General features: G+C 38.1%; 1 protein-coding gene and 1 pseudogene across 1 annotated transcript in view; both read left to right on the top strand.

The window, feature by feature from the left end:
• Positions 1 to 22,840, top strand: part of syt6a (synaptotagmin VIa) — a 55,671-nt gene extending 32,831 nt beyond the window's left edge. Inside the window, exons 3-8 of the mRNA XM_026332750.1 lie at positions 10,593 to 10,983; positions 12,102 to 12,663; positions 20,054 to 20,174; positions 21,214 to 21,385; positions 22,169 to 22,319; positions 22,769 to 22,840. Of these exons, the coding sequence (XP_026188535.1) occupies positions 10,593 to 10,983; positions 12,102 to 12,663; positions 20,054 to 20,174; positions 21,214 to 21,385; positions 22,169 to 22,319; positions 22,769 to 22,840 (1,469 nt within the window). The remainder of the gene's footprint in view (positions 1 to 10,592; positions 10,984 to 12,101; positions 12,664 to 20,053; positions 20,175 to 21,213; positions 21,386 to 22,168; positions 22,320 to 22,768) is intronic.
• Positions 5,810 to 5,925, top strand: LOC113146325 (uncharacterized; annotated as a pseudogene).
• Positions 22,841 to 23,831: the final 991 nt, after the last annotated feature.

Below are 23,831 nucleotides of genomic sequence, written 5' to 3'. Positions count from 1 at the left end.
GCCACAAGCCATAAGGTAAAGGTCTCTATTTACCAGTTGTTTCTACCCTCACCTATGGGCACAAGCTTTGGATTGTGACTGAAAGAATCAGGATCAGAATCCTGGATACAAGCAGCTAAAATAAGTTTCTTCTGCAGGGTGGCTGGGCTACTCCCTTAGAGTTAGGGCAAGGAGATAGGGAGGAGCTCAAGGTAGAGTTGCTGCTCCTCCACAATGAGAGAAGCCAGTTGAGGTGGTTCACACATGTGTCTTAGATTTCTCCTGTCTTGGACCTCAGGGAGACACAGGACATGCTGGGCATGGGGACACCTCAGCATTAAAAGATAATTCTCTGTAAAAATGACAGAATTTTCATCTTTCAGTGCCTCCATTATGGTATTTTGCAGGGGTCAGTTCTTAACTCCTATGTGCTAGTCAAGGTGGGAAGTAATGAAGTACAGATACTTCATTACTGTACTTAAGTAGATTTTTCAGGTATCTGTACTTTACATGAGTACTTACTTTTATGACGACCTCTTACTTTTACTCCCTACATTGAAACACAAATATCTGTACCTTCCACTCCTTACATTATCAAAACAGGCTCATTACTTTTTCAACCTCTGTGGATGACAACACGATGTAAAAGATGTAACTAACTAGAGAGTGAAATTGAGTGAGTGTACAGAGAGAAAACTTGCAGTGCGACATGGAGGAAGAAAGGGATCCACAGAGTACTGCCGAGTCCAATGACAATGTAGCAGATTCAGAAAAGCAAGACATTCCCCATCCATGGCTGTATTTAAAACAACTGTTCAATGTTGTCGGCTCCAGGAGTGATTCATGGTGAACGCGTTGTTCCCTGTACCAGCACTGTGCAGGTTGTTAATAAAAGAAATTCCTTTTTTTGTGTAGAATTTTTTTAGTTTTGTGGCGTTATGAAAAGATGCATCATTGATGACAAAAAAACATTTCAACATTTTAGTTTTTTACTTAAGTATATTTCAGACCCTGTACTTTTTTACTTTTACTTGAGTAAAGGAGTTGAGTCAGTACTTCTACTTTTACCAAAGTCTTTTCTCACAAATGTATCTGTACTTCTACTTAAGTATAGAATATGAGTACTTTTGCCACCTCTACAGGAAGCTCTGGGCATCTTTGCTTAGATTTCTGCCCCTATGACCCGGCCTCAGGGTAAGCAGAAGAGAATGGATGGATGGATAATTGGCGGGACAGTTGATGATGCATGAAATGCCACTGTTCTTTAGTGGCACATAAATCTGCATGTCATCAGCGTAACTAAGCGAGATCATACATATAGAAAATAATAGGAGTTAAGAACTGACCCCTGCAAAATACCATAAGGAGGGCAATGAAAGATGAAAATTCTGTCATTTCTACAGAGAATTACCTTTAACTATAAACCAATTTAATTCAGTCTTTCTGATTCCCACCTAATTTTCTAATCAATATAGTATAGTGAAAGGTATCAAATGCAGCACTTAGATTTAGAAAGGATTTAAGGACCTACAGTTTTTCAAAAATTTAGTAGAAACAACATTTAAGTAACAAGAAGATGCATATAGGTGAAAAACTATATTCCTGCGATGGACTGGTTACCTGTCCAGAGTGTACCCCTGACTTCCACCCGATAAGAGAGCTGGGATAGGCTCCAGCAGATCCCCATGACCCTGGTTAAGGAATAAGCGGGAAGCTTGATATAATTTATCTTGTTAGTAAAATAAAATAAAATAAAATGGATGGATGGATGGATGGATGGATGGATAGTAAAATAATTTTCAGATGAAGTCTCTGGTTCACTGTTGATTGTTTGAAATAAGACCCAAATGTCACAAATGAGTAAAATGTCATGCAGGGCAGTTGTGGATCCAGATTGTTAAGTCTCAGTGGGAGGGGTCATGGGGACCTGAAGGTATGATGAAATCATTCTTAGATTTAATTGTTTCCGGAGTCCCTGTGGGGTTAGACGAAGTGGGGCCGTAGCTCCCTTAAGTACTGTTGATTTTTGGCTTCCCTGTTATGCATGGTTTTTCTGACCAACCTCATTGACAACCGCCTGCTGGTCAACAGTCCACTGCTGCTGTGGGTCCATTCCTACTCCCCTCCCTGCCAATTTCCAGCTAGCCTTACTAGGTGATGTTTATATGCTGTGTGCTGAGTAGTTTGTCCATCACAAAAGAAACAATAGCAATTTCACTGTCCTGAATATGGTGGAGATTACTTATTCTCTTTTTGATGTTGTAATGTCAGGTCTTCTATTCTGGAAAGGTGCAGTTTCAGTAGTTCAATTGAGCAGCTACAGTATTTCCCTTTTGGGGAAAACTGGCTTTTCATGTTCCGCCATTCTGTTGTATAGAGCCAAACTGCATCATGTGGTCCACATAGCCTTCTGGTATTCTTGTAATATGAGATTCAAACTCCAGCTGGTTTAGGATATTCTTAGAGAACATGTAGCGTAGTCATTATTATTTTCAATGGGGCCAGTCTATCTGTTGAATGCATGTATGGAAGGCTCCAGAAAAATAATACAAGGACCAGGTTCAACTTCTGCTGCAACACAACACAATGTCATTGTGACATAGTTATGTTTTTGGTTAAGTTAAGATGCACATTTCTGGCAGATTTTTTTGCAACTTGACCAAAGTAAATTACACTTTTTCCAACACAAGATGAAATAGTTGCCACTATTACAACATTTTAGGTTCCATCTATCCATTATGTATACTGTACATAATAATACGCAGCGCAATTTTCCGCTTAGGGTTTCTCCTTTATGAATACGAATTGACAAATGTGACTTTACTGTCAAAAATACGTCACGGACTCGCAGACATTATGTATCGAGGATTATTCCCAGGAGTGCATTAATACACATTTATTGCTATATTTGTCATTCATTAGATAATGCTACAAATGATTGATTTGAATCATTAGAATGTTTATTTGCCTTGGAAAGTCATAGTGTAAGGGTTAATGAGTAATAATTGATTTTGCAGTATACATCTCTCACAAGCAATGTAAACAAAGAAAATGTAAATGTGTATTCATTTACCCCTCCAGTTGTTCCTTTTACTTTTGAAGGTTTGTTTTTTCCGAACAGGCCTGTGAGGCTTAGTGACATATTTCAGTATTTGAATAAGGCAACACACTGAAAGCTGTGCAACAGAGATAGGGGCTCCTGGTCAACAAGCAGGTTAAATGTGTGATAGGACCAGGTGTTAATACTGGACTGAACTGGACAATCACAGCCCAGTGGGAGGCTCTGATGTGGCTTCTCATGGGCTGCAGAACACCACAACCAAATGACATGTGACAGGATGCTCTAAAACATTTTGATGGAAAATTTGCACAGGTCAAATGTGTTGAAGTTTTTAATTAATTTAATATTTTAACTTTGCTAGATAGATGACAGCAGTTTTTGAACCATTTGGAGGATGAGACGATGTGGGGGAGAAGGGAGACTGCGCTTTGATTAACTTCTCACTTGTGGAGGAGATAACAGCTTTCTGAGAGTCTCTCATGGGTGGGTTATTGAGTATGAGTACTGGCACATTGTATGAACCCTCTGACGTCCACTAGAAAACTTGATTACATAGTTAGACTGTGGGAACACAAGACCATATGCACCTCTTAGGTGACAGAAAATGAAATTAACATAAGTACATTTCAGAATGGCCAATCATCATGTTCAATTCCAGCTGAAAACTGTAATGTAATTAACACTAAGGTTAAATAGGACCTTAAATAGGTCCTAACCTTAAATGGGAACTAGGACAAATGCAAATTGACTTTAAAAAGTAAAGAAATATACAATGAAGACTATGATAATCAGAGTACTTGACTATATCCCTCATTTACAGTTTGCAGTATCCTACTACATGTAATGAATTAGCAATTAATAAAGGCTCCTCACCACTTTTTTAAACTGTCCTTTTGTTTAGAAATGTATATCTGCAGTACTTCAGGTCTTTATATGAATTTATTGGTAATAATAAGTTTAAATGATTATTTTGCATTTCAGCTGCAAAACCAATCTGCATCATTTAGTTAGATTTCACAGTTTCCTCAACCAGGTCTATTTTGGCAACAATGACAGAAAAAGACACCACCCTACCCTAACAGACAACTCTAAAATATTTCATAAAGTATCCAAACATATTTTCACTTAGCCTTTCAGGTTGGAATTGTCAACCAGACAGAATGAATGTACTGAAAAAAGGGAAAACGGTTTTACAGAGGAGTGACCCTCAGCACACACACACACACACACACACACACACGCACACACACACGCGCACACTCACTCACACACACACACACACACACACACACACACACACACACACACACACACACACACACACACACATACACCTGTTGTCTATATTTTTGCATTTGATAATTTGACATAGTAACCAATATTCAGCTTCTTTGCTTAAGGCTGCAGAGTTCACATAATAGAAAAACATGTTTATTGTGTCTTTGAAGGTGTTCCCCCCTGTTTATCTTTATTGCCAACACAGCTGGGTACTCTGAGTGGAGCTTTAGTCTGTTTCAGTGCAGAGTAACTACAAACAGATGAATTCAAAATAAAGCAGTGAATAATAGATTTTATGGTATTTTAAGTAAGGATCATGATTAAGACACATGTTCTTATGCTTAAATTCTGAGAATTTTCCCATAAATATAAGATTTATTTCCTTGGAAAAGTGTGAAAGTGTAAGTTTCTCTCTGTCTTAAATTCCTCTTCACACCTCTGGTTAATCTGCTGGGGTGTAAATTCCGCTGTGCATGTGGTGGGGCTTTGGGCCCTGGGGATCTGGAGGATTAAAGGATTTTCTGATTGTTCTGAAAAAGACACCATGGGATCGGGAAATCCAAAAATGGCTGAGGTGCTCACATCAAGATTACAGCATATTATCCCCCCACCCCCCACCCTGCCCCCACCCTTTAGGGAAAGCAGACAAGGAAGCCATTACAGACAGCTATGAAACAGGTCTGTTTTGGAAAACATTTACAATTTTTGTTGTACACTGCAAAGCCTATTCTGGGCTGAAACCATTTATGTAACATCAATGCGCCATTCAAGTATGAAATGTCATGTTCATGAATTGCCTGTTCTCTAAAGTGTACTTTTCCAAAAGTAGTTTCATTTTCTCTGCAGATTGTAGCCATTAATAACATGTTGACTGCACACAATCCTCTTACACTTGATATCTGGGCTGAAATTACATTTAAACTTGCTTCAATTTATTTAGTCCCACTGATTCAATATTTGAATGAAAAAAAAAAAAGTATCTGCGTGTGCTGCATGCTGCATGCGCATTTTTCTCAGCTATTCTCTTTTTCCTACAGAAATGTAAAGTGTTATGTCCCTGTGTGACAAGCAGAAATGGCAGGGCATAGACACCAGCACTCACCACCACCCTCAGACATCAGACAGTGGTTGTGCAGATTTTTAATTTTTTTACTTTTTACATTTAGATGGATAAAAAACTCACCTATATGTTAAAATGATACATGATTTGACTCATTATAGACAGCTGAAGTGAAACTGGAGCTTCTGGATTCAGTTCCAGAAATTCCTGTGTCCTCAAAAATTCGGCAATGTAATGAAACAAGCTTTCACTACATCTGCTAACAAACCTGCAACACAATGCTCTATGTTTTCTGTCTTAGCAGTTATGCAAAATGATGATTATTACATGTCTGAAATTTGCAATTATATTTGCTGCTCACTATTGAGTGAAGAATTATGTGAACATTGAGTGAGTGAGTGAACATTATATGTGGATTACTAAATGGTTTTATCGCATCTCGGCCTTTTGGCTAAGATAAAGTGTAGTATATATTCTTATCAGTTTAATATCTGATACGGGCCATATATTTTAGGCAGTGGCCTAATGGATAGGGAGTCAAACTTGTAACCTGAAAATTGCAGGTACGAGTCAGGTCTGGCAGGAATTGTCGGTGGCTCAGAGTGAATAGCCAGCACCCTCTCCACCTTCAATACCACGTCTGAGGTTAGACCCCTGAGCAAGGCACCGAACCACCAACTGCTCCCCGGGCGCCACAGCGCTGGCTGCCCACTGCTCCGGGTGTGTGTTCACTGCTGTGTGTGTACACTTTGGAATTGGATTAAATGCAGAGCACAAATTCCGAGTATGGGTCACCATACTTGGCCATATAAGTTACTTTCACTTATGAGGCCTTAATCTTAAAGCTAAAATCCTATGACTTTAATTAAATTTTTTTTCTGTCCTAACAAAGTAATTATAGTTTAACTTACAAAGATATCATTTTGTTAGAGTGACTACTGCAGTGGATAAGGATTTGTCAATAAACCCTCATGAACCTGTGTAATTATTTTCAGAGAACAGTGAAAGAAATTCTGAATGAGCAAAATCAGGGAATGCACTGAGATACAGAGAGAATTGACTTGAATATTCATAGTTTTGTATAAAAGCTGCTAAATAAACAGTTATGACTGCCACATGGTGTGTGGGCCCATGTCATACTGAATCATGTTATTCATTTCATTTCATGATTATTCTCTGACTGGGAGGGTGGGGGTGACTTTAGGTGGAGATAATTATTATCAATTACCGTCAGTTATCCAGTGTATTGTGTTTCCTAAAACCGACTCAGTTCACAACAGCAAACAGTGATTCCCTCTAATGACAGGGTTACTATGGAGACCAGGTTACATTTGAAAGCACTTGACAAAAAAAGCCCCCAGGCTTCAGTTTGCTCCCTGACTCCACTTCTAAACAAACCTTAATTTAATTTGTGCGCTTTCAGAAACACCTGATAATATCTAGACCCTCTCTTGTTTGGGTGAAAAAAAGAAACTATCCGGAAACAGAGTGAGTAGCAACCAGTTGCTGGCTGCAGGGCTTGGTGTGGTTCAGCTTGTTGGAAAGGTTAAGCATGCCACAATGTTCTCAGAACACTGGAGCTTGTCACTGCATTCATGCAAGTCACCAAGCTCAGAGGTCAATACCAATACCATTCATTTTTTTAATACTTAAACATTCACATTTCACACAGCAGTGCCTCACTTCTTTGCCCTTTGAACCTGAAGGAGCATTACAGTGAGACTGCTACAGCATCTGATGTATTGATTGTAAAAGGTTTTTCTTCCAGAATGAACGCACCAGAAAAGACCCATTTGATTAACTGCAGTATAGCGAGAGTCCACTTCTCCATAGTGTGGGTGTGATCATTAATAGTATGCTCAACCCGGAGGTTAGTCTAGTCTCACGCTGTCAGAGGAGGTTGAGTCTGGAGGGAGTAATATGTTCACATAGCTCTGCTCCATTACCCATCTGTCTGGAGAGGAAGAACAATGGCTGTTCTATCACTCTCGATTTCTCAATACATTCATACTTGGCTCTCTGTCTCTGTCTTGCTATCACTGGATCATTAGATCTCTGCATACGTTTTGTCTGGTCTTTGCAAAACTAGAAGGTAGACTAGAAGCATTTTAGCTTGAACACTTCTAGTTTTGCAGTCATTATGGTAAAATGACTTATACTGTATGTACTGCAGTGCTGCATTTTTTTGTTAACCTTATCACTCTGAACTAAACTGGTGAAAGGTATGGATATGTTATGGCTTATGCTTGGACTTCCTTTGTTGGACCTTTATGTTTGATTTCTATGTCCTTTGTCGCCTGGTTTAGAGATAGCTTTAGATTGATTTATATTATTAGTTGCACCTGTGTCTGCCCTGCTCCCTTTGTCTCTCCTCCTCTGTGTCTATATATACTTGCGCTGTTCCTTTGTTCCCCGCTGCATTGTTCAACTGTGCTTCTGTGAACCAACCCGTTTCCTGTTTCTCAATTCCTGGTTTGTTGTCTCCGTAGTCTGTCTCTGTGTTCCAGGTCCCTGTGTCTCCTGTCCACCTGAGTAGAGTTTGTTTTTCCATTTGGCATCAATAAAATCTTTTTGTTGTCTGCAACCTTGGGCCCTGTTAAAATTCTTTTTACATTATGCAACAAAATATCAGATCCAGCTGCTGTAATTATCATCAACTTCATTGAACTTCTTTTTTAATCTTTATATTAGTTATGGCTTCTATCATATACTTCCGATCTCTTGATATATCTTCATATGGTTTTTTAAACTTCTCTGTGTATATTTCCTGTTGTCATCATCAGCCCCTCATAAACTGCTAAAATAAACAAAGAGGAGAGCAATCAGAAACTTCTGATCAAGCCAAACTGGAAGGAACACAAAACCAAGTTATTTTTGAGATTTCACTGTCATAAAAATGACTTATTGTTGTTACTCTTGCACACGTACACAGTGAGGCTCAAAAATGATCTGGGGTAGAGGGAGGGGCACTGTGAGACTGCTAAATATTTTGAACTCTCTGTATATTCCACTTTAAAAGTCAAAATCCATTAATATGAACCTTTTCGATGTTAGTGAGGCTAAAAAATTATCTGGGTTAGAGGGAGGGGCACTGTGAGACTGGTAAACACTTTGAACTCTCTGAGTATTCCACTTTGAATTTTAAAGTTCCATACTCAAATTCCAGTTTCTGACCTGTCAACACACTTTGTAGCAAAAGATTGTCACCACAGAGTATGGCACAGGGTGAGCTTCAATTTGCCGTGACGACAGATGAAGACTCTGTGAGCAAGAGTCCGGTGAAGATGAAGCTTTGTGGAAAGCTGTGTGAAATTCCAGATGACATGGAGAAGCCAGGGCTGTGGACAGCTGAGAAATCCTTCTCAGCCATAAATCCTCCAGACTTGAAATCCTGTCCACTGCATGGCTAAGCTGTAAATGTGCCTTAGTAGACACTTCATTTAGTTTGAATTTTCAACATGAAAGCACAAAATCTGTGACAAAAATGGCGGAAATGTTGCCCTTTTTGAAGCCTTTTGGTCATTTAAAGATAGTTTAAACATAAAAGCAGTAGTTATACAACCATTCATGTAAAACCAGCAGTGGAATTGACTTTTTCCAGGTTATGCTACTTTATTCTTCAACGCCAGTACATTTCACAGACAAATGCTCTACTTTTGACTCATTACATTTATTTGACAGTTACTTTGAAGATTACAATTTCACACAAAAAAAATTTGACAACTTAAAAATGTATAAAATGTTTGGCACTATCCTTTAATTCTAATAGATTCATAATATTAATACACAGGAAACAATCAATCATAATGAGTACTTTTACTTTTGATACCAAGTGGTGAAATCTTTCACTCATGAAAAAGTACCAATACTAGTTGTAAAGATGCTTTGTTACTGTATGTGTAGAAGCTCTGCATTCAAAATCTCACATAAGTAAAACAAAAATACAATTAGCAAAATGGAGGTGTACATAAAAACACACACACACTATGCAGTGTATTGGCCTTTTTGAATCTTATCTATAAAGTTTCTCGTTTGTGTTTTGTTTTATTTTGCTCTTCTTAATACTTAAGTGTAAATTTAAGCAACTTTTATTCTAAAAACCCTTAGAAACATAATGTCACATTATCATACTTCATAGAAATGAATGTAACTGCGGTGGAGAGAAAATATACATTCTTCTATTTTTCCTTCTAATTACGCAGTATTTCCCTCTGAAATGTAGTTTAGTTGAAATCGAGTATTTGCTCACTGTGGCCTTGCACCTTAATGAGAAAAATCGAAATATTCCACCACTGCCAAAACTCATGATTTTCCATTTAAATTATGAATCTCATGTAATATATGTAAGTAAATGTAAATACAACCTCAGCCTCAGGTTTTAATGTTTGTCGATGCTCCAGTTTTACTTCAGTGAGAGAAGAGGAGTTTTGCGGAGCCAGTAGTTCAAAGATCTCCACTAAGGCATTTCTCAGGGTGACTCATTGCAGATAAATCTGAGAGGAACACCCCAGCAATATTTAGGGAACTGAACTCAATCCCAACTAAAAGGTTGGAAAACACAAGTAGCCAGTAAAATATAAAACCAGAGATACTGTACTGTATATTTTCTACATTTGTTTTTTCCCTTGGTCTCCATGATTTATTACAAAGCGCTTGTCAGCATTCTTGCTGCATCTCCAGGTTGTTGTATGCAGCTTTTTCCCCAGGAAGCATGTTAAAAATACGGAATAAATGAATGAGCTACACTGCGCCTGGCTCCTTTAATCTGTTTCATGGTAAAAAGTCCCAGAGTATTGCTTCGATGAACCCTTGGAAAAAAATAATTTAGATACATTACATTATTTATTTTTTTATTATTTTTAAGACTAAAATAACTTTTACCTCTATAGCTTAGTGATAGGAAATGATGTATGTGTGCATGAGTTCATACCACACTGACATTATGGTTGCATTACTATTCTATGTTGCTTTACTGAACTGAAGACTAATGGAGGCATAGGGTTAAGGTTACTTTAATATCTGTGGAGCACACCTCCCAGTATACTTGGCTCTGTGTCCTGTGTTACATGCAAAACAAACAATATAGCACTAGGAATTGGAAAAAAACATGTTCTAATAGACTGTCTCTCTCTCTCCTCTCTCATCCTTGTGATCACCATCTGTTTGTCCATATTGTGTTATCCTCTGTTTCTGGTCCCTGTGGCTCGCCACCAGACGCTACTTTTGGCCTGCTGCTCAGTGTGTTTGTGGTCTGTGGCCTGGCTCTGCTGGGTCTTCTTACATTCATCTCCTGGAAGCTGTGTTGGGTGCCTTGGCGGGCTAAGGCCCATTTCCCTAGCCCATCCCTCACTCCAGCCTGTGGCCAAGAGCAGAGCCCACTCCAGCCATCTCTCCTTCTGCCCAGTCCCCAGCAGCCGCTTGTCACCATGGCGACAGAGAAGGTGAAAGATCCCATGGGGTCAGTGGGTTTCCTGGAGGCAGCAGTGAAGATAAGCCATACGTCTCCCGACATCCCCACTGATGTGCAGCTCTCCATGAGGGAACACTTCCTGCGCCGCACGCAACGCATGCAGAGACAAACCACTGAGCCGGCTTCCTCCACCCGGTTAGTCACATACACACGTTTTACATGAAATACACAAGAGGGAAAAATGTGGTTATCCATATGCAAATATGATCAGGAATTCATGCAAACATGCATACATGTACACATAAGCAGGTTCTGGCTTTGAAGCTCCATTAATCCAACAAGAAATAAATATAAAGTCAGAAAGAGCCTTGCTGTTACTTGCAGGGCATTTTCAGAGACTAAGCAGTATATGTTGTTTATATAGCACTAATGAGGATAGGCATTTTCTATCTAGCCAACTGTGTATCTACAAAGTTAATTCTAATAAATACTGTACGGTAGATTGTGTTGCTCCCTGCTTCCTAAGAATCTCTTTGCAGGTCATTAGGGCAAAGCTAATTATATGTGATGGCTTCTTTGTGAGAATTAATGGAATATATTGGCGACATTCCACATTTGCTGCATCAATACAGGCAGAATTGCATGTTTTCACCATGTTAAGTGAACATCTGTAGTCCTTTGTGCTTATTATTGAAAGCATGTTTAAAAACACATCTTTTTGCAGCAGAAAATTCTATTCAGGGTCCTGACAAACTATCAGTCCCCCTTAGGATCACCATATATTGGTATTGTTTTAATAAACTTTGTGCGGTTCAATCTTGAAATGACTTCTATTTTTGTACATCACCTATATCTTTTATTTTCCTATTCCTCAACATAAGACAAGACAATTCCTGTGTAAAGCAAAGAAAATCCAAACTTTTCAAACAGTGTCAGATCCAAATCAGACAAACTTACTCATTACCTTATATTCCAATATTCAAAACTGACAGTAAAATAGTAGAGTAGTGTTCTAGGGTAACAGCATTTTAAAAAGCAGTACAAACACAGGCCACAGGCAACTAGTTATTTCCTCTCACACAGGAATAAATCAGCTAGCCATTCCCTATTGTCTTGGTTTGCTCTATTGCAACTTTACCAGAAGATGTGAGGTGATATAATCAATTGCCCCTCGTCTGCATCACATTGTTGAGTAGAATTGGTGTGTCTAAGCCCTTAAATGCAAAACCTGTCACTGTTTTATATCATCTTTTCAAAACAAACAGCTATTCTTTGTCACTCTTTCTGTTTTTACGTCTTTTATGTCCCTGCAGGCACAATTCTTTCAAAAGACACCTGCCCAGGCAGATGCAGGTAGGAAGTTTAGACTTAGGAAATGACTATGTGGCAGAAAAAGACCAAAAGCCCACAAGTCTTGGTCGCATCCAGCCAGAGCTCTACCAACAGAAGACGCTGGAATCAGAGGATTCATCCAAGAATGGCAGCAGCAAAAACTGCGGTAGGATTAACTTCTCTCTCAAGTATGATTATGAAAATGAGGCCCTCCTAGTCAACATCCTCACAGCAGTAGACCTACCTGCCAAGGACCTATGCGGTACATCTGACCCTTATGTGAAGATCTACTTGCTGCCCGATCGCAAGAAATTCCAGACTCGTGTCCACCGGAAAACACTCAACCCCACATTCAACGAGAGCTTTCAGTTTCCTGTGCCTTACGATGAGCTGGCTGTCAGGAAGCTCCACATGAGTGTCTTTGACTTTGACCGGTTTTCACGCCATGATATGATTGGAGAGGTGGTGCTGGAGAACTTGTTTGAGACATCAGACCTATCCAGGGAGACAAACATATGGAGGGACATCCAATATGCCACCAGTGTAAGAATCAAATTTTTTTCTGTTTCTTCTAGATTCTGTATCAACAGCATGGAAAAAGAGGATTAAATGTATATCCTATATGACCTGCCTTTCTAACACACCGTACACTGATTTGAATCTGCTGCATACTTATCATTACTTTACCATTATCATTTTCAGCCAGGGTGAGGCCAAGAGGAGGTTTAGACTCAGACGGGGAAAGTGCTTTTAGACTGAATGGGTTTAATGTTGCAGCATGACATCCACTGTAATCCATGCTCTGGTAGTTTGGTAGTTTTTTGACCTTGAAAGTCATGGTGCACCCCTGTGTGGTATTCTGATGCTGTGCAAACAGTGAACAGGTTGGAGGTTCATTGGTGTTAGGCAGTTTGAAGCAAGTTGTTGATATTTTAGTGTTTGACATTTAGTCATTGAAACAGACATCTCAGAACCACATCTGTTTGTGTCTGTTGTCTTACGAGAATGACTGGAAATGACTGGCTCCATATTAATGTCTAGGCTACTGTCGCGTTCCAAAATAAAATGTGAAGAAATAATCAATCAACTCACATGGAAGTAAAAATTATGTTAATAATTATGTGTGTACAGCATAAATAGTTGCCTTCTAGACTATGTTGCTCCCCACAAGGAGACACTCAACTCTGCACACAGCTCACTACCAGCTAGCCAAAAGAACAAAGGTAAGTGATGCGGTATCTCATGTCAGTCACAACAGATATTTTCTTGGTATTGTGGATTTGGGCTCAGTGTTACTGTCATGGCACACTAGGACACATGAAAAAACTGAGCCATCATCATTTAATTTAGTTTTCCCTTTTCCTGCATTGACAAGTCCAAATGTCTGGTCTGAAAAGATCTGTACTCAATGTAGCATTTCACCATTTGATAATTTTATCAAAATTACTTTTGATAAACAATGCAAACAATGAGCAAATGCTCAGCCATAATGTACAGTAGTAATGTAATAATGCTTAGAAAGGCTTAAAACACTTTGCATCCATCTACTAGCTCCATTTAAATTAACATGAAATATTGACATCAAATGTGGTTAAAGCAGGAATGTCAGAAAGGCAGTCTGTATATATTTAATTATTGATATTGGTGATTTTTACTGTGTTGTCTGCTGCTCTTTTATACTGTATAAAAACCTTTGCCTTTGTTCAATCAGCAGCCTCTGTGCATTGAAATACAATGCACCTGTGAGATAGAGTAAAGTAAATACAGTATTACTGTATTTACTGTATACTTTACAGTATACTAATACTGTATTATCATGTAGAACACTTTTTTATTCATAGCCATTTTTATTTCATTTTGATAGCATGATTTGTGATGACATAAATGAGTACAAATAACATAATTTAACATTGAAATGAATAATTAAAATCCAACAAATAAGAAACAATTTTGTGGACTTGTCTAAGGGTTAGGGTAAAGTTAGGGTAAGGGGGTGTTAAAATACGGTTTCAGCCCTGCACTGGGAAACACATCACTATAAGTACATCCAACAGCAAATGCATTATTAAGTACACAGTCACAATGAGTTAACACTTCAAACATAAAAGGGTATTCCTGTCTCACAGCTTACTTATGCAATTAGTTTTCTGTTGGCTTTATTACTTGTTGATGTCCAGGGGCCATTTTTGTGAACTAAGTGTTCCTTGTCTCTGGCACCATGTTAGACCTCATTACTTTATCGCCTCCTCAGTGCCCCTATAGCTGACAGTTTCCCCTCCAGTGTTTGAACTTAAGATTCTTCAAGGATTGTTCAATAATCACAGTGTTATTGCTTAGGAGGCAGAAAAACAGACAGCCCTCTCCTTGGCACACAAACTTTATTGAACCGCCAAATGATTTTAAGACTAAATCCCCTGCTCACATTAAATTCAAGATTGGCAACATAAAGAATGCAAAGATAGCGAGATTTCAATAGAAACAAAAAACAAACATGAAGCCCAGTGTGTAATGAAAGTGTTAGGTAAGATAAAGATTGCTTTAAAAACACTGAGAACCTAACGAGTAAAAGAGAGAACAGTATTGAACAGAGGGAGGAGAGAGGGAAAAATATTCAGTAGCTTCCTGCACTTCATAGATCAAGGAGAGATATTCACCAATAACAGAAGACTAAAGAGTCTGAAGGAGACCAGTTTACTTATTTACTCATGTATGTCTAACATAAACAAACTTTCTTGGAACAGTTTTTACACCCGGTTGGACATACGCTGATAATGCCTATGCAGTAAGACAGCAGTCAAATCTACTGGTGTTTTGCACATCAGGGCTCTGAGCTAAATGTGAATGTTACGAGTGCACAATAATAATGCAACTATTTCAGTGTTTAGCAGGGTAATCATTAACTTGTTCATCACGTGTAAGCATGCTAACATTTGATAATGAAACTGAGTTTCACACATATGTAAAGTATATAGTATGTATAGTGTGAAAAGTCAGGAGATTGTCAACATTAGCAATTTATTCTGAGAGTGGCATGAATATTTGTACTAAATTTCACAGCAAGCCATCTAATATTAGTCACATATTTCACTCAAAACAACAAATGGTCACCATCTCATCAATCAGCAGCAAAGGGCTTTTCAGTGGCTGCGGCTTTAGGTTGTGCTTTTTTATAAGAACATGTTATCTGCAACCTCCACCACAGGTTATTTCTAATAATTATCACAGCAGGCAAATTACAATACATGAATAGTAGCCACATTCAAGTGAATGAATAAATGTGTAACTCTGAATAATTTTTAGGGCTGCAGAGAGGGCAATACTCGAGCCACTCACTTATGTGTTTAGACTAATTATAACATTAAAATAATGCTACTTTGGTGATTCTGAACTGAGTTTTTAAAATTTTATTCTGGTACCGGCAGCTGCAGCTGAAAGTGGAAGGTGAGCATCAGGTAATGGAGCTGTTTCCCTGACAGTTTGGCAAAGCTCCCAAAAACAAAAACTACATCTAGTTGAGCATTTTTCATTACTTACAATTCAAGTCAGGTTTTAGCAAATTAAAATTAATTTAGAATTAGACCATTCTCATATCAGTCCACAGCTCTGTTTTGGCATATTTGTATGCTAAAACTTGCTTATTAACAAAGTACAGCTGAGGCTGATGGGGGTGTAATTTTGAAAGCTATCAAGTCATAAAATATTGGACAATTTATATTTTGACCAGATGATTGCACCATATGATGTGGTATGATTAAAGTTCACTATTTATCCACTGGGAACCATGAATATAAAGTATGTATGACATCTAATGGCAACCTATTGTGGTTGAGAGGTAACAAAAAGCCAATATTAACCTCAGGGTAGCAGTATAAGAAATGCCAGTAAGATTTTTCCATTGGGAGCCAAATTAATTTAAATATCTGTAAATAATTTGATGGCAGTCCATTTAATGATCCAAATTAAAATATCTAATATTTTAATCAGGACCAAAGTGCCAGAGTGATTGACAAACAGACCCTAGAGTCACACTGCCACTGTGGCTAAAAGTGATTAATGCAGTACAGATGATACTGACTGGCACCAAAACAGTCTGTGTTTCTACATGGACAATCAAAGTGTCGCCTCATGCTTTTACAACACTTGACATTTCTGCTGTCCTCTCACATTATGTCTGAACCTTCACACCCTTCAAGTAAAATCCCTCACACAGTAGAGAAAGCCAAATCACAGCTGTATATGTGAAAAGACATTAAGACTACATTAAGAGTGTTGAGATTTGCCAATCAGTGGGGCTCTCACCAAGCTATTCAGCCTGATTAGAGGCCTGTGTAAATTTAATACTGTTTCTAGGATGGGGCTAAGAAGTCACATGGGACCAATAACTGCACTCTGATTCCACTTTAGACTACTGACTCAGTGGGGACTCATATAGGACTGCCTCATTACAGGTGAAAGCTAATGTTTTAGCAGGACGACAGGTTGTGCTTGGGAAGTTTTGTCTCTAGAGTAATTTGGAAGAAAGAAAACATGAAGTATCTTGATGAATCAAGTCTCTAAAAACATTGAGACTAATCATGCATTATGTGTTCCTTTACATAATTTGGGTTTATATCATGTTAAAACAGTGAGCTGTTGGATCCCCTTTTTTAATGATTCAAATGATAATAACCAACAAACATTATCAGAAAAAACCCTTTAAAAAAAATCAACAAAACCAGTAAGAGAGTAATGAAATTAGCCATTTGACAAATGTATACAGGAAAGCCACAGAGCCACAGACAGTTGGATAATAACCTAATGCAGCTGAAATGAAGCCCAATTGCTCACTTTCGTTTTCTTACTTGAATAGCTGTGTACTGTTGCTGATAAGACCTATGGCAGCCTTAACTGAGTATTTCATTTGCCTGTCAGATAAATTCTGAATGTATTTTGTGTTTCTGTGTTGTAAATATCTAGAAATTGAGAGTGAGATTAATATTATTATACTGAGTAAGAAAGTGGATAGCGCTGTAACCTCACAGCAAGAAATTTCTAGGTTTGAATGCTGTTTCTGCGTGTATGTTCTCCCCGTGTCTGTGTGGGTTTTCTCTGGGTAATCTGGCTTCCTCCCACAGTCCTCCAACATGCAGTTACGTTAACTGGTAACTCTAAATTGGAGGTAGGTGTGAACATGAGTGTTTGTCTGTCCCTGTGTCAGAGTTGTGATAGACTGGTGTGTTATCCAGGGGGTACCCCACCTCTCATCTAATGTCAGCTGGGACTGGCTCCAGCCCACCATGACCCTTGAACAAGGATAAACATAGATAATGGATGGAATCTCACCTTAACCCATGATGTTTTTTTTTCTTTGAAAAATAGGAAAATCCATAAAGTTGTTGACTTTATGGTTAAGACTTGGAGTTTCCTTTAAAAGAAATAGTTAGGAATCTTGGGATATACATATTAGATGAGAGACAGGTGCGTTAGTTATGCTGCTAGAAATGCGAGATTATTTCAGGATTATGGCAGAAAGCAGAGGAAACAGCAAATTAAAACTAACTGACTAATTAACTAATTGAATTTGTATCTCATTGTTTTTGACAGTACACAAATAGAGATGTAACGAGAGATGAGTTCAACTTTGTTAAAGTTTGGCTTGCAATTTTGCACTATTCACCAATTGCAAATTGTCTTGACAGTGCTGACCTTAGCGGGAACAAGAAGCCAGAGAGGCCAAAATGGAAGAAGCTGTCATAGCTTATTAACAATGCTGCACCATCCGCTTTTATTTAACCTCCTCTGTCAGAATAGAAACTGCTGCACAGAAATGGAGAGATTTGTAGAAGGTTATAAAACAGAAGTCAATGTTACAAATTAATTAAATATAGAAACGTACGTATAAATACTTAGAAATGTATTTTGAATAAAATATGTGAAGTATTTTCCCATTAGCAGCAGGCTTGTTAGCTTTTTCCTTTCTTCAGTAAATCTCCATTTCATTAAAAGGAATGATGTGCAGTCTTCTGCCGCTTTCTCTCTGGTGTAACTGGGTCTTTAGAGGTGATGGTGTATTGACCTTGGACAGAGCCAGTGTTCCCCTTCCTCCCTTCTTTCACTCTTAATGCAAGATAAGCTAATATTCTTCAAGCTCTAGCTGCATAGTTAACAAACAGACAGGAGCAGCTTCTTAATCTAGATCTTTGCCCTCTAGGAAATGAATTTCACTTTATATAGTTCAACTGGCCCCACTACATTTGGAAAAATGTAATTAAACTCATAATTAACAAATACACTTATAATGAATTTACAGAAGAAACTTATATTATGCAAAATTATTTTAATACAATTATGTTAAATTTTCTAAACATGTTTATTTGTCAAATAGACAAATAAATACACCTTTAATAATTTCAATCCACCTGGCTTAAATAAACTCTTTGTTCACTGAATCAAACCCAAGGATCACAGTCTTGTCCATTGCAGGTGGGAATTATAGTATCTCTTTTTGGGGAATCGCCCACTTATGAAAAATGTGTTGCCATCCCACTCCAGCACTTTTTGAAGAAATTCAGATCTGAGGCTTTGAGATAGCTCCATTTTAAACTGCAGGATTGCACATCAGTTTCCTACATTTTGAATGTTGCAGCACTTTGATTCCCTCAATTATGATGCACACATGCTCAGGCAGCTCTGTGTGCTCTGCTCTATCATGTTCAATAACACCGATCCCTGGGGCCATTTATTCCATTAAACTCCTTGCACCAGGATGCATTTAAACATTCTGAAGCAATTTCCCTTAGTATCTAAGCAATCATAAGTATTTAACCTATGTAAAGTTAGAGATACTGTGGAGCCACTCGCTTATCATCCAGTAACTGAGCCACTACCTGATACAATTTGGAAATATGAAATAATAGAGCCATGATTATGCAGTCAACATAATATAAAAAATATTGCTCCTGTGAAGTGAGATAAAACTATTGAAGTCTGCAGTGATAAGTATTTTAATATTACATTAATATTAGGCATAAATTGTGGTGCAGCTGTTTAATTGCATTCTACAAGGAGAACAAAATAATAGAACAAAAACTGAATATTATCATCTTCATCAAGGGGTTGTTGTAATACTGTTGTATTAGAATGCATTCGTTTTAACAGTAGGTGTAGGTAAAGGTGTAGTAGATACTAAATAAGCTGCCATCTGAGTGTGTAATAACAGTACCGTAAGAATGATCAGAAAACTGTATGTCCCCACTACTGAAATATATTACTATCAGGCAATAGTGTATAAAAATCCCAAAAGTTAATGGTGTAATGCCGAGTGTACACATTTATTGATTTACTTGCTTATAGTACTTCATATATAAAACAGCTTCACTCATCTACTTATGTATTATTCAACCATTTATTAAAACAACTGAATTATATCATAAGCATACAATGATAAATTTGTACTATAAGCTAATTTCTACTATTTTCATTTGTAATACAATAATTTCCAGTTGTGATAAAATCACACTGTACATTGAGATGAGATGAGATAAAGTTTATATGATGAACTTCTACAGAGCTTCACATTTTGCTGCTTTTATGACAGTTTACAAAAATGAGCAAGAGAACACCACTAAATATTGTATGAGTTAGTACATAACTATGTAATTTGTACTCCGTAGAGCTAAATAAAATTTGTTAGTTCATTAACTGACTGTATTTCCTGTAGCAAAAAGAGGCTACTATTAATTTAATTATGTTATTGTAATTTCATGTTGGGGTTATGAAGGGTAAAAGATAATCCAGTTTGTTAGTCTCCCCTGGTAGTAAAAAAGACGAGACTAAAACAAAGTCCAGATAAGGTCCTCAAGGAAGAGACCCTACCTTACATCGCTTTGAATCAAAGCATGTATTCTGAATGTAAATTTGAAACTGAAAGAGATGTGTTTGTTTTTTTCCACAGGAAAGTGTTGACCTTGGAGAGATCATGTTCTCACTATGCTACCTGCCTACTGCAGGCAGACTCACACTTACTGTCATCAAGTGTAGGAACCTTAAAGCCATGGACATCACTGGATACTCAGGTGTGTTTTGTGTTTGTTCTTGCATGTACGCACTATAGCTGCGTGTGGCCATGCACGTGTTTGTGTGATTCACCTACAGCTGCAAGAACTCAAAATACCCCGTTGTAAGCATGTCAGATAAAACAGTGGAGACAAACAGTGGAGAGCTCTAGCTGCTGCTGGGTTCTATTTATTTCAGCAGTCATTAATATTCAGCACTTGGATTATTGAGACATTGTCAGCAAGTAGTTGCAGGTGGTCCATTTAATTTAATAGACTTCTTGTTCCCTATTTCCATTCAATGTTTCCCTAAAATACTGAGTAAACTTATAAATGACATTTATTAAATGTGCATTAAAAGCACATGGGTTTTTTGTGAAATTCAGAGTTAATGATACATTTTCCTCCCATGCTTAATGACATTTCATGATTTTTGAGTTATAATTTTAGTCCCCTGGGTTTTCAAGGGTTTAGTTGCTGCCATCATTTCAATATATGCAAAATAAACATGTAGCTATCAAATTGTACCTTCAAGCATATTGGGTTGCAAAGCAAGCACTTTTGTTTGTTGTTTATGGATTTAGGGCACCTCATGTCTGACTAAAATGTGTTATAATGGATCATGTGAGGTGATTTGCCACTAAGGGATGAAGATTGAAATCAGCTTTCATCAGGAAGCGTTCTGAGTCATGTTTTTCATCTATGCTATGACCTCCCATCCTCTTTGTTTACACTAGGCGTTGACTCATATTCTCTATGCACATCGCTGATGCCAGGTCCTTGAGGGTTGCCATCATGTTTAAGTAGAAACCCACAAAAACACACAGCATGACAAAATAAGGCACTGATAGTGCTATTGTGTCATCACAGACATATTTGAAGATGTTTTGGCAGTGAAAGCAAATACTAAATACTTAATAATCTCACACATTTTGCATTCATGCTAATTATTGTTCTGGCAGTTGGTGTAGTGTTTGAGTTTGAGTAGTGTCCACACATTATTTAACCACAAAGCTGCTTTTTCTGTGGTTGTCCTGCCTCTTGTCTTGTCACTGGTTAGATCCCTATGTCAAAGTGTCCCTCATATGTGATGGAAGACGTTTGAAAAAGAAGAAGACGAGCATCAAAAAGAACACTCTGAATCCCACCTACAACGAGGCCATCATCTTCGACATCCCTCCCGACAGCATGGACCATGTCAGCTTACAAATCTCTGTCATGGACTACGATTTGTATGTACAAACCACAGCTGAAATGATTAGTTGACTGAGAGAAAATGAATCAGAAACTATTTTAAATGCTCAAACAATTGTTTCAGTAAATTTTCAAGCCCAAACAGTGAAAAGCTGGTCATATTCTATGAACTTCTAAACATGCTAGAAACCTCAGATCGTGACAATAAATAAAATATTGAAGCCCCCCACTGAAGTTGGCACTTCATTGTGCAGACATAGTGTAATTCTAACTTTAAAAAAATATTTTGATTTAGGGTTTAAAAACAATATTTTGATAGCTCCTTGTTTCCAATTTAGAGTCAAAAAGGAGTGCAGTACCTTTATGATGACAGTATGTGATGGTACAGTATAACAGGAAAGGGGAGGCATGGGTGCAAGCAAAGAGAATGACAACAGCGTGTTAAAGGTCAGACTTTGTTTTTTAACTGTGCAGTGTAAAAGGAGAAAATACTCTAGAAACCCAGGCCATTGTGTTTTCGTTACAGTCTTCCATTATGCAAGGATTAAACCAGGCTGTGCTAATAATCTAGGGATTAGAAAAACAGTCTGCTTCAGACACTGCTAATGTAGTAAAGATCTGCTCTGTCATCTTCCTGAGATTTTTTTGTTACATAGTCAGCTGCAAATTCACTGTATTAGTCAACAGGACACCCAGATTCAGATATGTGTCTGTTTGAGTATAAAATGCCCTTCTTCCAATTATAAAGAGCAATATGATGTATGAGTTGTCATGTCAAGTTAAGTCAGATGTACTTCTACAGTATGCATGTGTCCCCATAGGGTAGGTCATAATGAGATCATTGGTGTGATGTGGGTTGGATGCAATGCTGATGGGCTTGGCAGGGACCACTGGAACGAAATGCTGGCTTATCCACGCAAGCCCATTGCACACTGGCACCCCCTGCTGGAGTCCAAGAAATCTGAGAAAGAGGTAAGAATGAAGTCATTTTAAGCATTAATCTGCACATGGTCATCATTTAGGTAATCCTCAGCCCACTTAAAGATTTTTTCTCTAGGACAGGAGGTTTCAGCCTGTGAGGAGAGTTACTGGAGGGTGCATGATTTTAAAGGGAAAAGTGTCTGCAGATGTTCTGAAAACAACTGAAATTTAGAAATTGGTCACTGACAAAAGCTTTGTGAGGATATCATTATAACTATAACATTAACAACTTCTTAAATCCTCTAAGAAATTAAAAAAATATGCTCTTTATAACTCCAGAACATGCCTGAGAATCATCACATTTTTAAGTTTTCATTGCTCTTAAAGTAATCCAGTAATCATTATTTACAGTATAAGTCTGTGGATCACAAACAGTAACTCTTCTTAGCCAACTAGAATGTGCCCTGTGTATCATTGTCTTATGTCTTTGTATCCTGCAGTGGAAGGTGAGGACAGCCAGCTTTGATAGCCAAGGCTCCTGCCCCTCACCCAGGCCCCCTGCTAGTCCCTGAGCAGAGCCACCTGTGACCCAGCAGCCCAGAAGGGGGTTTCCTCCCTCCTGCTGAAACGCTTCCTGTCTGTCTGATTGAGGAGAAACACAACCCCTTTCTCTCTCTCTCTCTCTCTCTCTCTGTGTCCCTCCCTTGTTCAAGTCTAGTCCCAGAGCACTCTCAAGAACTGATCTAGGACCACTGTCAGTCAGTTAGTTGTGTGAAGCACACAGTCTTGCCAGGTTAAAGTTTTAGCAATGCTGATTTGAAATGTGGTTGTTGTGAGGATCCAGAGCTGCCCTGGTTGTCTTCAGAAGAGATTGGCTGGACATCCAGTCTGCAGATATTTTATATTGAGCTGTCCGGTTTGAGGTGAACAGATCAGTAGCCACAAAGAAGACTTCTCAAACACTGAAGCTTCAGCTCTGCACTGACTCTTTGATGGAAAAACTCAGACACTGCCTCCTAAAAGCAGTGAAGGTTTCACAGAGGGAGGCTGAGGACACGTCCCAAGTTGAAAAAGACGATATCAAGAGGGATCTGAGGCATTTTTAAAAATGCAGCTCTCTTACATTGAATTTTACAGTGCTGTATTAGTATAAAATAACAATGAAGCATAGCATTTTGGAACTATTATATGTAAAACTGCTCTATCAGGCATTATTGTTGAATAAAAAAACTGAAATGGACTTCAAAACTCCAGCTCAGTTCAATGTACTTCCAGTTTCATCAATAAAATAAAAATTTATCTCATCTCCAGGTTATTGATGAGAGGTTGGATCAGGTTGAAAATGAGATATTCACAATATGGCAATTTTTAGCTTCAAAGTGTTTTCACAAGCAGATAAACAGTTTTCTGTAATGAAGAAGAAGAAGAAGATATTCAAGATACTCACAGGAGAGCAAATTGGCTGCAGTGTTATTTCTGACTTCACTTCTAAAGAAGGAAGAAGTAGAAAGTACCATGACAATGGTACAAATAGCTCATAATAAAATTAAAAGAGATAATTAT

This window comes from Mastacembelus armatus, chromosome 7 (genome assembly GCF_900324485.2).
Source record: "Mastacembelus armatus chromosome 7, fMasArm1.2, whole genome shotgun sequence".
NCBI lineage: Eukaryota > Metazoa > Chordata > Actinopteri > Synbranchiformes > Mastacembelidae > Mastacembelus > Mastacembelus armatus.
The sequence above is the reverse complement of the archived record's forward strand: the minus strand, read 5'-3'. Positions and strand labels throughout refer to the sequence as shown.